The following is a 13,119-nucleotide window of genomic DNA, read 5'->3' on the forward strand; positions in this document are numbered from 1 at the left end:
TTCCCATTCTACTACCAAAGACAGGAGGAGCAACCAGCCTAATTAATACAAAGGTTCACTGTGTCACTCTTAACCCTGTAGTCCCTAATGTTTATTCACCTAGGCTGATCACTGAAACAGTCAAGTGCCAGGTTACAAAGGAAAACACTGTGTGTGTTGGAGGGAAGAGTACTAATAACGTTCCTCCAGCATTAGGTCCAAAGGGCTCAACAGTGTCCCAATTGACTCCCACTGCCTCTGCTCTGCCATGTTTAACACAGTATTTAAAAGATGGAAGGAAGCAACAGAGCTCTGAATGTCTCCCATGTGTGCTAACAGCAGAATACATCATTATCTTTCTCTAAAGACCTAAAAATCTGTCTGGATAAAACTCTAAGGTTGAATGTCCCCTGCAGCCTCCAAGTGATAATGCTACACACAAGCTTCCCACTGCACCTGAGGTAGCTCTCATCTTAAGGAGCTGGTAATAGTGAGACTGTCATGGGTTAACAGTTTCACTTTCCTTTCTTCAACAACAGGCTGCTGTAATCAAAGTTCAGGTATGCATATACTTGTAAAGGTAGCAAATACTCCAGGAAATAGTGGCAGGGGGGTACTTTAAGATCTTTTCTCTGAGCTATCACGAAAACAACTGAAAAGGACAACATAAAGGAGAGGAAGAATGAGAGAGAGTACATGTGCAATCCTTTGGTGCTTGTTGCTAACGCAAGAAAAATTTTCTTCCATTCAATAGAATATACTGCATTTAACCCTACAGCTTCATGATTTTACATAGCAGCACATATGCAAAGCTACAAATTATTATTTGATCCTAGTGATATTCTGTTCCTTTTGGTAAGAATGGCATTCTCTTTTCTCCTGAAAGTCACAGCAATGCTTAATTTCAGAGTAGCCAACTAGACAACACAAAAATCAATGAACCAATGAGAATGGTTTGAGAACAAGTAAAAAAATATTACAACAAATATTTTTCATATAAATTTCAGACCGTAAGATACAGAACAAGAAGAGACAAAGCTTAAGGAATTGTAGCACAGGAAACTGGTAAAAGTGATATCTTGGTTTATGTGTAAACCCATTAGTTACAACGGTTTTTTATCAGTCCCAATCTTAGAACCTGGAGTTGGACAGAGAAGGTGTACTGCACTGCATCATATGGAGGCTGCTTCATATTGGCAGCATCTGAAAACACCATTGAGTTCACAGCATTCACAGCACTGGTTCTTAGATTTCTGTGCCATATGGTACTCTGCTCTCTACTAGAGACCTACACAGCCCTATGGGCCTGTTCCTCCAATAATCTCTTTAAAGTTTATTCAAATTCATATTGATATGGCTGCATAGGAGTCTGGCAGACTGTCAAAAGATTGGTCAAAGCTGGCAAACTCAGCAAGCAGTCATAACAAAAACCTGGCAACCTGCCAAGATCAGTGCTCCAAACAAAGACAGAAATGCATGTCTAGTGTCTTCCATCCACATTTTTGGCCAAGAATTAACTTAACAGCTTTTCATTACTATATTTTGCTTTCAGAGAAGTACTTATAAAAGGTCTAAAGTGTGTGATACCTATCACTGATATCATTTGACACTGAAGCAAAGATAATCAGAAGTAATGGTTTTGATAGCTTTTGTTTGGACTTTTTTTTTTGGCTATAAACACTGACACAAAAAATCACCCACAGAAAAATAGGTGATGGCAATTGAAATACTGTTTTAATTACCTGCCTGAATATGTATAGCAGCATCAGTTCTTCTGTTCCTTATTTCCTTGTACTTCCTGCGAGCTTCATATCCTCTCCAGGCTAAAAATACAAAACCATGTGCTGGAAATTACATTTACTTAAGGAATTGCTACAGAGTCTACAGGGTCAGAGATGTGCTGAAACTTTCATTTCTCCTGCCATAACTACTTCAGCCCCCACCCCCAATAGCTCTTCCCCACCCACCCACATGTTGAACTCTGGGTTCATGACTGCAGTACTCACTTCCTCACAACTTCAAACACCTCCTCTCTCATTCAAATTTTAATTGCCACCATGTGCTAACTGATATCCTAACTCAAAAAAAAGGGTGTGTCATCATTCTTGCTCACACAGTTCCCTAAATCAATACAAGGAAACCTGCTAAATTACTGATAATCAGCCTCTCAGGCCCATCTTTTGATGAATGCCTGCAATTCTGGGCAGGGACATGTGCTACTGCATTTCAATTATAAGCTCCATGTTATTATAGACATAGCTAACAATATTTCTATTTTGCATGCAGGCATCACGTTCAAAATATTAAAATATTTAAATAAAGACACTCCTAAATGTTAAGATGACACTTTAGTAGAAGTAAATCAGTAACATCGGCATCAATGAGCAAGAGAGAAAACACATCCAGTCATTTACATTTCATAATAAACTGTAATTAATAAATTAACAATGTACATGCAGTTTAACTGACTGAAATACAAAGACACTTAGTAAAATGAGATTATGAACATTTACCTGACTGTATTGTAATAGCACTATTTTCTCTTTTATCTTTTACTCTCTTGTACCTCCTTGCTCCGAGCCATCCCTTGATATAGGCTTGCATGACCACCACCCTCCCTATAACTTCTCTCAGGAACAAATTTAACTGCTCTATATGGTAATACTTAAGGAAAACCTGTAATGGAACAACAGCAAAACAAAACAAAAAAAAAATCAGTATTATAATCAGTATTACAACCTCTTTTATTTTGCCTTCTCATTAATCCTCCAGCAGCCTATTCAAGGGTGTAATTGCTGAGAAAACTAGAAAAATACTGATTGTACATATCACAGCAATTTTGTAAATCAATTATTTGCTCTTGTGTACTTGTGGAACTTCTTTATTCCATTGATTATAATCACCCCATTGCAAACTATGAGATTAACTTAGTTGCTTAGAGCAAGGTGTTAATAACACCAAGGTTGGGGTTCAATCTCTGTATGGGCCATTCACTTAGGAGCTGGACTTGATGATCCTTGTTGGTCCCTTCCAACTCAGAATATTCCGTGATCCTGTGAAAATAAATCCCACATTTACCCCCTTTACAAAGTAAATTGGACAGTGAAATCTTTTCAGTTATGAACAATTTTGAAAGATGACCTTTCTTGTCAGTGGAAACACAAATCCTGGATTGAATTTGGTTTTTGATATAATATTGTCTAAAAGCATTCTCCCTAAGGAGGCAAATCATATGGGCACTTACAGACATTTTTTCTGGATCTTGGGCAAGAAAATTTTCACAGTTTTTCCTTTGTGTAATGTAAAACAACTCAAAGTACTGTGTAACATCCTTTTAAAAGAAGTCAATCGCTCCATTTTAAATCATCAACAAAGGCTTTTGAGAGAGAGAGAGAAGGAGCTTACCTGAAACTCCATGAATGGATAATGATGCCAGCCAGGCTCATATGATGGGTCAAATTGTGACATTTCAGCCATGGCATTCTTAAGAAAATGAGAAACTTCAGGAAGTCACACAACAGCAGGCACTGACAGAGGTACTGTCCTTATCAAGGCATTCATGTGCCGAATGCACTTTGGGGAGGTAGCCAATGCACCCCTCCTCTCGCAGCACTAACTCAGCTGGCTTGGGAGGGCACTTCCATAACCTGGCAAGCTAATTGGAGCAAATTATTTGCTCTTTTGTTCCTGCAGTACTTTTTGAACCCCTATTAGACATGATTTATAAAGGTATACTATCCTTGAGAAAATGTTAGCATCCTATACCTTGGTTTTCCCAAGAATCCAGTTGTCTAGTTTAGATTTCTCCAAAATGGCAAGACAGTTTTCTCTGCTACCAAGGGGAGTCTCGTGTGCCTTGAACGCAAGGTAGTAATACCTGCAAAATGGCAAAGAAAGAATTGAATCACAAGCAATATGTACTTCCACTGGTTTTCTCTAGCTCCAAGCTTTATCTATAGAATGAATAGGCCAAATTCTTCCTTGTACTCATACATACTTCATGACAGCTGTGTCTTCATAAATCATGACACAGCTGTCATGAATAGATATTTGGACACATAAATGATTATAATAAACAATTAATTGGAATGATTATGATCAATTTTAGGAGTCTGGAGCAGACCCATACTAAACAATATTGTCTTTTTTTTTTGTCCATGTTCCCTTGCAAAGAACAGCTCCTAACAATTATGTTAAATAACCTATAGCTAATGAAAAAGGGATACAAACATGCTTAAACTGAATTAAGATCCAGTCCCTTCCTACCTATAAAGCCATTATGCATTTATGAAGACTGGTTTTATAGTATTTAAGGAAACCTACTTGCAAACAATTATGTTAAGTAACAGCTAGAACATGTGTCAGTTAGTTTACAAATTTAAGGATATTTTGGCACAAGTACATTTGGATGCTAGCAACTGCCACCTCAGCTCTCTTATTAACTGCCATGTGTTGTATTGGTATTAAGCTATACTTCTAAAGGTTCTACTCTATGTACATTAGGATTGAGAGGAGGTGGCCGGTTGAGCAAATCATTCTACTAATTATTAGCATGGGGAAGAGTGATCAGATGTTCTTTAAAACATGAAAAGAATGTCATCAGTGATCTCATAGACAGATTCCTCTGTAGCCACACAGATTCAAGAAAATATGGAGAAGTAATTAGAAAATTTAGAATTCTGCAATATTTTATTTTTTTTAAGTCAGAATCGTATGATTTTCAATTATTAGTTCCAGTTAATCTCTATATATTAGCTCCAGTTGTCACAAGAAAGAAAAAACCCACTAAAACAGTCAGTTAAGATCAAACAGGAACAAAATGACATCTGAAGTGAGAAGTACTGGAATAAGTTCTGGACCAGAGACATAGATATTCACCAACTGGAGACATTGCTAACTCTGAATAATGATAAGAGACTATGTATTACTGAGTTATATTAAATGTAGTGACTTTCTCAACAATGTGGTGTTGAGAAAGTCACTACATTTAATATCAGTCACTACATAAAAGTCACTACATGTGGCAAGTCTCCAAAATATCAACTCATGCCTTTTAGTAGGTTTGGAGAAACATGGTGTATTCAAAAGAAAAAAAGTACATTTCCTCCACCTTATTACTGAAGTTAATGATGCCAGTTTTCACAAAACAAACAGTACTAAGTTGCACTAATAAAACTCAGATTTAAAATATATGGATCACAAATATTTTTTGATGTCATACAATTTCAACAGATAGCTGACAAATACATGAGGGAAGTTACACTCACAGTAAATTGCTATTTGCTTCAAAAGCCAGTTCAGATGGCCATGTGAGTTACACATATGGGAGGGAGGGAGGGAAGGAAGGCAGGCAGGAAGTGACGCTGGTTGTTCTTGTATCTTTTAAGGTAGTTATTGATGGGAATTTTACACCCATGGAACAGTTTTTAGATAGCACTGATGCAATAAAATATTCAAGGGAAATCTTATAATTCTTTAATCTTATCATTGGCATTCCACTTACTGAAAAGTCAACTTATTTGTGACAAATATCTGAGTAAAAAGTATTCTTGAACTGTGTGATTTACCTGCCTGACTACACCATTTTGTTCATGACAAACTTCATTATCTGTCATAGATAGTACCCTCTCCAATAGCTCTCTTTCATGATCTAGACTGTAGTCGCTTTGGTGCTCCACAAAAACCCATAAATAAAACAATGGTTATTTTTCTTATCAAATCCTATTTTAACAAATGTTTTTATAAATTTAAATGTATCTACAGTCTAAGAAAGCAAGCTATTCAGAATGACAAGAACTTTAAAAACCATGGTAGTAACTACATGGGAATAACTACTGATTCTATATGTAAACATATTGTCTCTCAATATTTATTAAAAACTTCCTCTAAATGGTGATTTTCCAAACATTTTGATTGATCCAACTACTGCACAGAAGACATCTGTGCCTGTTTAAACATAATTACTGTTGCTTTCCAGTTATGTCATAGAATCACAGAATATTCTGAGTTGGAAGGCACCCACAAGGATCATGAAGTCCAACTCTTGGCCTTGCACAGGACATCCCCAAGAGTCACACCATGTGCCCAAAAGCACTGGCAAATGCTTCTTGAATTCTGTCTGGTTTGGTGCTGTGACCATTTCCATGGGGAGCCTATTCCAGTGCCCAGCCACCCTCTGGGTGAAGAACTTTTTCCTGATATCCAACTTAAGCCTCCCCTGGCACAACTTCAGGTCATTCCCCCAAGAAAAGTAAGGCAGAAATGACTGTACTCATCAGAGATAAGGACTACCAATATGAGACTGGCTATTTATTTTTAATTCTTTCTCCTCCAGAACTCCTTTTGTAGTGTGCATTCTGCACCACATTGGGTCTACGGATTTGTGTTCCAAAGCTCAAATCCATGTGTTTTGTGGGTATTTTTAAGTAAACACTTTGGTTTAGTGCCTGTTTTCATGACTGAATCACATAACTACAGACACCCAAGGAGTTTGACATTATGTGCTCAGAATAATTGTATGGCAGCACAGTGTGTGCCACACAGGGTCATCCAATTATTTTATGTAATTAAAAATCTTTGTACAGCAATGGACCCTATGGAAAATTTTGGAGGAAGGTAAAATGCTTCACCTTTATGTATCTGGCAAAAGCATGCAAATACTCTACATGGTGAAATGGCAGAGAATGGTCTGAAAAAAAGCTTTGGGATATATACAACTGTTCATTTTGATTTACTGGTCTAATTTAATCTCTGTCATATTTATGTAAATCTACTGTGCAGAGATCACAGAGTGACTGCTACTTGCAACTATAACCAAGAAACCAGAAACTTATTTTCTGGAAAGTAGGGCTAGAAATCACATTTGTTTTCAGATGAGATGAAAATTTCACAACTCCACCTTTTTATTTCTATATTTGCACTTGTTATTTCAGCATGAAATATGGCAGCCAGGAATATTTCAGTGTCCTACATTAAACCAATACTTTTACTGTCATTTTAAAAATATATGTTTATGATGCTTCATGTGCTATTTCATAAACACACACATACTTGTGTAAAACATATCCTTTTCCTGGTTACATATCCTGCTTGAAAATTTCCTACACCTGGCACACACTCATCTACATGTTTCCTAAAAGTACTTGATTAATCATCTCACTAGCAGTAAGACTAAGTAAGATGAAAGTAATTTCCCCTCAGAAGAACTGATTTCTCAAACCTGATGAAACTCTGGAATTCTGCATTTCTTAACTAGTGGTTTTAACTCTGCAATACATACTATTCTTCATGGATGTGAATATTATTTCAGAAAAAACTTATATTAAAATGGGATTAACTGTACTTGCTAGTCATTAGAAATAAACCAACATTTTTTAAAAGTTGAATTTAACCTTAGAATGCAAAGCTAGGATGTGCAGAAGTAAGGTTAAATGCTAGAGACATCAAAGTATGCAAAGATATGGAAAATGTCAGGAAGATGCTATGCATTAACTATCTGTTTAGGGACCAGGCATTTTAGTGCTGCTGGTTTCAGACTCAATAAACTGACTGCAAACAAATGGTTCCATTTCCCACCCCTCCCTAAAGGCTAAACTGTGGAACTGTTCCATAAAATGCATTTAAACAGCACCATTAACTACTATACCAGTGTCTCTTACTGAAGTTCCCGTCACATTTCAGACTTAAAGGCTGCATCCATTCTACATAATTAACTCAAAACAGTAATGATTAACCCTTTTTCTCTTTAAAACATATCTTTGTACTAAAATGTAATGACCTGAGGTGGATAATGGATAATGGTACGAGAAAAGCATGAAGTACAAAATTCCTTTCTAGCCAGACCACAAACAGTAGGAAGATTCTCAGAATCATGAAATTATTTGTTCCTTCTCAGCCCTGGAACCAGAAACTTTAAAAAAAATACACTTTTTTTAGAACTACAAGAGCTGTAAAATTACTTCAAAAAATTTCTAACTTGTATTGGTTGTATCTCACCTCTTACAGAAACTTTCAAATCTGAATTCACAAAAATAATTAAGAGTATAAATTAAAAATTATAAATAAAAATGATACAACATCTAAGATACTCTTGATATTTAGTAACAGATACCTAGCACTTACGCTGTAAATAATCTATACAGAATCAGAAATACTCTCAGAAAAGCCTAATTTGGTGCAATGTGCATAATCTATTCATAAGCAGCTAGCAGACTTTCCACTCCTAATGTTTTCCTATCATCTCCATCCTGCAACCACTTACCAGTGTTTTGTGAATGGGAAACATCTAGAAAGTGTATATGGAAGGTACAGTAGTTCACCATAGTTAAAGTGCATGGGAACATTCTATAAATCTGGTGAAATCTTAAAGCCACTGAAACAAATAAACATTTCCATAAATAATAGTAAAATCAAGGTATCAGGCAATGTTAAAATTTTGTTTACAGAAATCACTTACAAACTTTGATATAGTACAAGTTTAGTGTTAAGAGTAGGCTTGCATTAAAAATGCATCATTTATAAAGAAAGAATTTATCTGTAGCAAGTCTGTTGACTTCTCATTTAATTCAGTGCTTCCCTGATTTTGCATAAGCAAGTGTATCACCACCAAATTTTTGGCATTAGAAGAAAGCACTTACTGAGGTTATATGTTTTACAGGATTTTGTAATGTTTGACCAGTTTTAATTCCTAGCTCCACTCTATGTAAAATGTGACTTACCAAGGCCAATGAGGCTTTATGTGGTCATGAGAAATCTAACACTGGTGGTTTAGAAATTGTGTATACCATGTGTACTTACAGTGACCTTATGTAAATTTGTCCTGTGAGATTGAAAAAGCAGAAGCAGCCTCACTGGGATCACTGTTACAGTAATAACACTGGTATTGCCATGACTGTATGATCAGAGATCATCTGACTACTGTGGAATAGGTAAATGGCTTATAGTAAAAGTTTATCCTGCATCTTAATGCAGTACAAAAGTTTTGATGTCTAACATAAACAGGCAGGAAAGAAAAAAAGATAATCCTTAAATGAAACTTGTGCAAAAGTTCTCAACACATTCCTATAAGCCGATGAAGCAACACAAGTATGACACCATTTAGTACCATCAGCCTACTGAGTCCCTCATCTTCCAAGCCACTGCACAGAACATGCAACATGAAAGAAGGATCCAGCTGGGGGCTGTGTGGTGAGGACATACCTGCACACCACATCATGTCATGTGAAGCTCCAGGGGCACTCAGCAAGGAGCGTTCCTTCCAGTGGGACCGTCAGTGCAGGTCCCCATGAGAAAGCACAGCTCCTTTAAACTGCTGTGCAGTGCATGGTCACCACATGACCCCACATTGCAGGCACACCTGGTTGACTGATCAACTTAATTACCTGTACCTAAAATCTCAGATTCCAGCCTGAAAGCCATGTTGCTTCACAGCAAACATAAGACAGATGCATGATGTCACGGGGTGCAAGACAGGGCCAAGGGAGACGAAGCGTCTAAGACTTGACAGGGATACAGTGTTTACAGGGACTGCAGATTACATTTTTCCTACTTTAAGTAAAAGAATATGTATATTTGTATACATAAAACAGATGGTAATATACTTGGCTGAAGAAACATTGTGTGAATGAGTTACAATTAAGCCTTCTCCTCACCATCTGTTTTTTAACCCAATAAACTACATCCAGGTTTGCAAATAATCTGCTCTGCATGAAAACAGAAGACAGTAAAGAGTAACGTTAGACAGAGCTTTATCTTTTGTTTACCTCCCACCTGATAAACTCTGAATGGGTCTGCTCCCTGCCTTTGATTGTTTTGTCCTCATATTTCCTGCTAAGAGTTTACAAAACAGCATTATTGAACAGGCAGATAAGAAGCACACCTATTTGTTTAATAACATCAAGGGAGAAAAAATGCTGGCTCATCCATTTTGTTGTTCCGTTGCTCAAAAGGATCAAAATACCAATTAACTTGCTGGCTTAAAAAAATCTTTGATATCCTTACATTTACTGACATTTTGAAACTCTTCTTCGTACTTGCCTAATGTCTTTTTGATTATGAACAAAGAAGTGCCAATCTGTTTAGCATTTGACCTGTTTTCTCAAACATTTTTATGTATTCAACTACTTAGTTCCTAAAAACACTTGACTAGTCATAGCTGTAAGTTGAGGAAAAATGTTTCTTGTTTCACTGATAGCTTTATAAAATATTGTTTGATTTTATTTGAAAGAGCAAAAAAGAATAGAATTTGTTTTAAAATAAAGCATGAGCTGAACAAAGGAGCAAGAACATCTCCTTTCCCTCCTCCTCCTTTCACTTATATTCTGAATTTAGAAGTCTTTTACTGTTGTGGAAATTAAATCTACTCCCCTCTCCTACCCTTTTTGTGCTGATTTTCTTTCCTTAACAAATTACATCAAGTTAGACTAAAAACTTGGGGAGTAATTGACAAGATGTTAACCACAACTTGCTCTTATCTGCAGGAATGTTAAGTTACAGTCAATGCTGGTTTTATTACCATTAGTTTTCAAGGTTGTTCTCAAATTCAGCACATTTTTGAAAGAAAAGGATCTCCTGATTAGAGAAGGCTTAATTTCCTCTCAATTTACACTAATTCCTGTGGAGTTAATCTTAGTTCACTTACGTGTAAATTGAATAAAAGTTGTGGTTAATAATTCTGCTTTCGGCTGCTTCAGGATATTGCAAATTGATTACATTTATTAACAATCACAAAAATTAATCTGTTAAATGCGCTCTAGAATGGTGTGACCTTACTAAAATTAGTAAGATCACAAAAGACCAAGTGACATCAGCTGCTCCTCATATGGCTCCCCTTCAAGGCCCTTCACTATCTTTGCTGTGCTTTTTGGACTTCTGTATAGTTTTAATGCCTTATATTGTGCATGTAATATTCAAGGTGAGGCAGCCCCAGAGCAGAGCAGAGCGGGACAATCCCTCCCTTGCCCAGCTGGCCATACTGTGGCCTGATGCCCCCAGGACATGCTTGGCCCTCCTGGCTGCCAGGGCACTGCTGCTTCACATCCAACTTGCCAGTGAGCAGGACCCCCAGGTCCCTCTCTGTGGCACTGCTCCCCAGCACCTCATTCCCCAGTGTGTCTGTACATCCAGGGTTGCCCAATCCCAAGTGGAGAACCTGGCACTTTCTCTAGCTGAACTTTATATGGTTGGTGTTGCCCAGCCCTCTAATTTGTCAAGGTCTCTCTGCAGTCCCTTCCTGACTTCAAGGAGTCAACAGCTCCTCCCCATTTTGCATCATCTGCTTAGTATCACTTCCAGCCTTCATCCAAGCCATTTATGAGGATGTTGAGGAGCACACGGCTGAGAATGGAATTCTGTGGAACCCCGTGAATGACTGGACACCAGTCTGATGTCACCCCATTCACTATAACCCTTTTGTGCCCAAACTGTGAGCCAGTTGCTCCGCCATTGCACTGACTGGTTTATCCAGCTGTGTGCTGGACATTTTGTCCTGAAGGATCCTGTGAGAGGCAGTATCAACAGCCTTACTGAAATCCAAGAGGATGACATCAGCTGGCTTCTTCCTTAGGTTAGCCAGGTGGGTTACTTTGTCATAAAAGGAAATCAGGTTTGATAAGCAAGGCTTATCTGTGCTGGCTGTGACCAGTGACTGCACTGTCTTTCAGGTGTTTTTCAATACCTCCCAGAATAATCTTCTCCCTAACTTTATCAGGCACTGAAGTGAGACTAATGACTTGCTTTCAGTAGAATCATTAATTCTATATTGTCTGGATAAGCAACATCCAGTTCAAAAAATATCACACCATGATCTAGCCATTCACTACTTGCTCCTACTGTTGCCTAAATGGTTAATGGTAGTGCTTCTGCTCATTGTTGAATCACCAGTCCTACACATTGAAAACCAGTAAATACTACACAAAAACATTTAAAATATAGAGGAAACCATAATTATCATGAAGCTGCATTGCCATCATAAAGACAATAGCATTTCCTGAATAAAATGTATAACTTTTTGAGATTGAGAATATGTATTAAAGCCAGTAATAGCAGCCATGAGAAGGGCTAGTGTGAACAGAGATCTGATTATCGTTCATGATATCTCTAAGATAAATTACTCTGCAAAGCTAAATCTGAAGCTTTCATATCAGTTCATTCTTACACATGTGCACCTTAGGCTTCATATGATGGCTGAAGGTCACTGACCTTCCAAAATCCTTGAATTATCTGAGCAGGATGCATAATTTCCATTTGTTGCCTCTACAGAGAGAACCATGGGGACAGGCTTGCTACTTGTGCTCACTGCAGGTTTCACACTGACTGTTTTCCATTAGAGATCAGATATCTCTTGTAGTCTTTATCTCTGAAAGTCCCTGTCCTCATTAGACATTGAGACCACACACCTATGAACAACATTTGTAGAACTTTCTGTATTTAAACATAGAATGTATATAACTGAATAGAATATTAGGAAAAGAGCCCTATGAGACAAGTCTTACCTTTTTACAAACTCCTCAAAGAGGATGCGATGAGAATACCCTTTCTGACGGATCTTGACAGTTTCCAGAATTCCAGTGTATCGCAGCTGCAGCAGAACTCTCTCATGAGAGAACATCAGCGCTTCTCGATCATCATTAGGTTTAATGCAGCGGATAAAGTGAGGCTGTCCAACAACCATTTTGGATAAAAGATCCATGAGGGAATACTAGTGAGGAAAATAAAGAAGATGCACATACTTGACAAAAAACTGCAATGGAATGACTTAAGCAGGAGATTCATATTTGTAAACAGTTTGTAATGCTTGATTATATTTTAATCTGTAATGTTAATCTACATTGCCTTTTTATTCATTTTTAGGATTTCAGCTGAAACATGGAACCTATTAAAAATTTTCACTGGTAAAAAAATTTAAATATTCTGAATCTGACCTCTTACTTTTTACACCTTTCTCTTCTCCTTACATAACATTTTTGTAATTGAAGAATGTCCATTAAAAAAAATGAAGTTGAAAATTGTCCTAACTATAATTCTACTGTAGACACATTTGATTGATCAAATATCCTCAACAGAAATACAAGCTTTACCATGAAACAATCACTGAAATTCACAGCAAATGAATTTTTGAACCCAGGAAAGGGTAGCAAGAAG

The 13,119-nt window shown here is 37.2% G+C and overlaps 1 protein-coding gene across 1 annotated transcript in view; it reads right to left on the reverse strand.

The window, feature by feature from the left end:
- MYO3B (myosin IIIB) overlaps positions 1 to 13,119 on the reverse strand; it is a 167,375-nt gene that overhangs the window by 57,921 nt on the left and 96,335 nt on the right. Inside the window, exons 25-28 of the mRNA XM_066554040.1 lie at positions 12,471 to 12,676; positions 3,745 to 3,856; positions 2,493 to 2,655; positions 1,722 to 1,802 (exon numbers count right to left, since the gene is read on the reverse strand). Coding sequence (XP_066410137.1) covers positions 1,722 to 1,802; positions 2,493 to 2,655; positions 3,745 to 3,856; positions 12,471 to 12,676 — 562 coding nt within the window. The remainder of the gene's footprint in view (positions 1 to 1,721; positions 1,803 to 2,492; positions 2,656 to 3,744; positions 3,857 to 12,470; positions 12,677 to 13,119) is intronic.

This window comes from Molothrus aeneus, chromosome 7, assembly GCF_037042795.1.
Source record: "Molothrus aeneus isolate 106 chromosome 7, BPBGC_Maene_1.0, whole genome shotgun sequence".
Lineage (NCBI taxonomy): Eukaryota > Metazoa > Chordata > Aves > Passeriformes > Icteridae > Molothrus > Molothrus aeneus.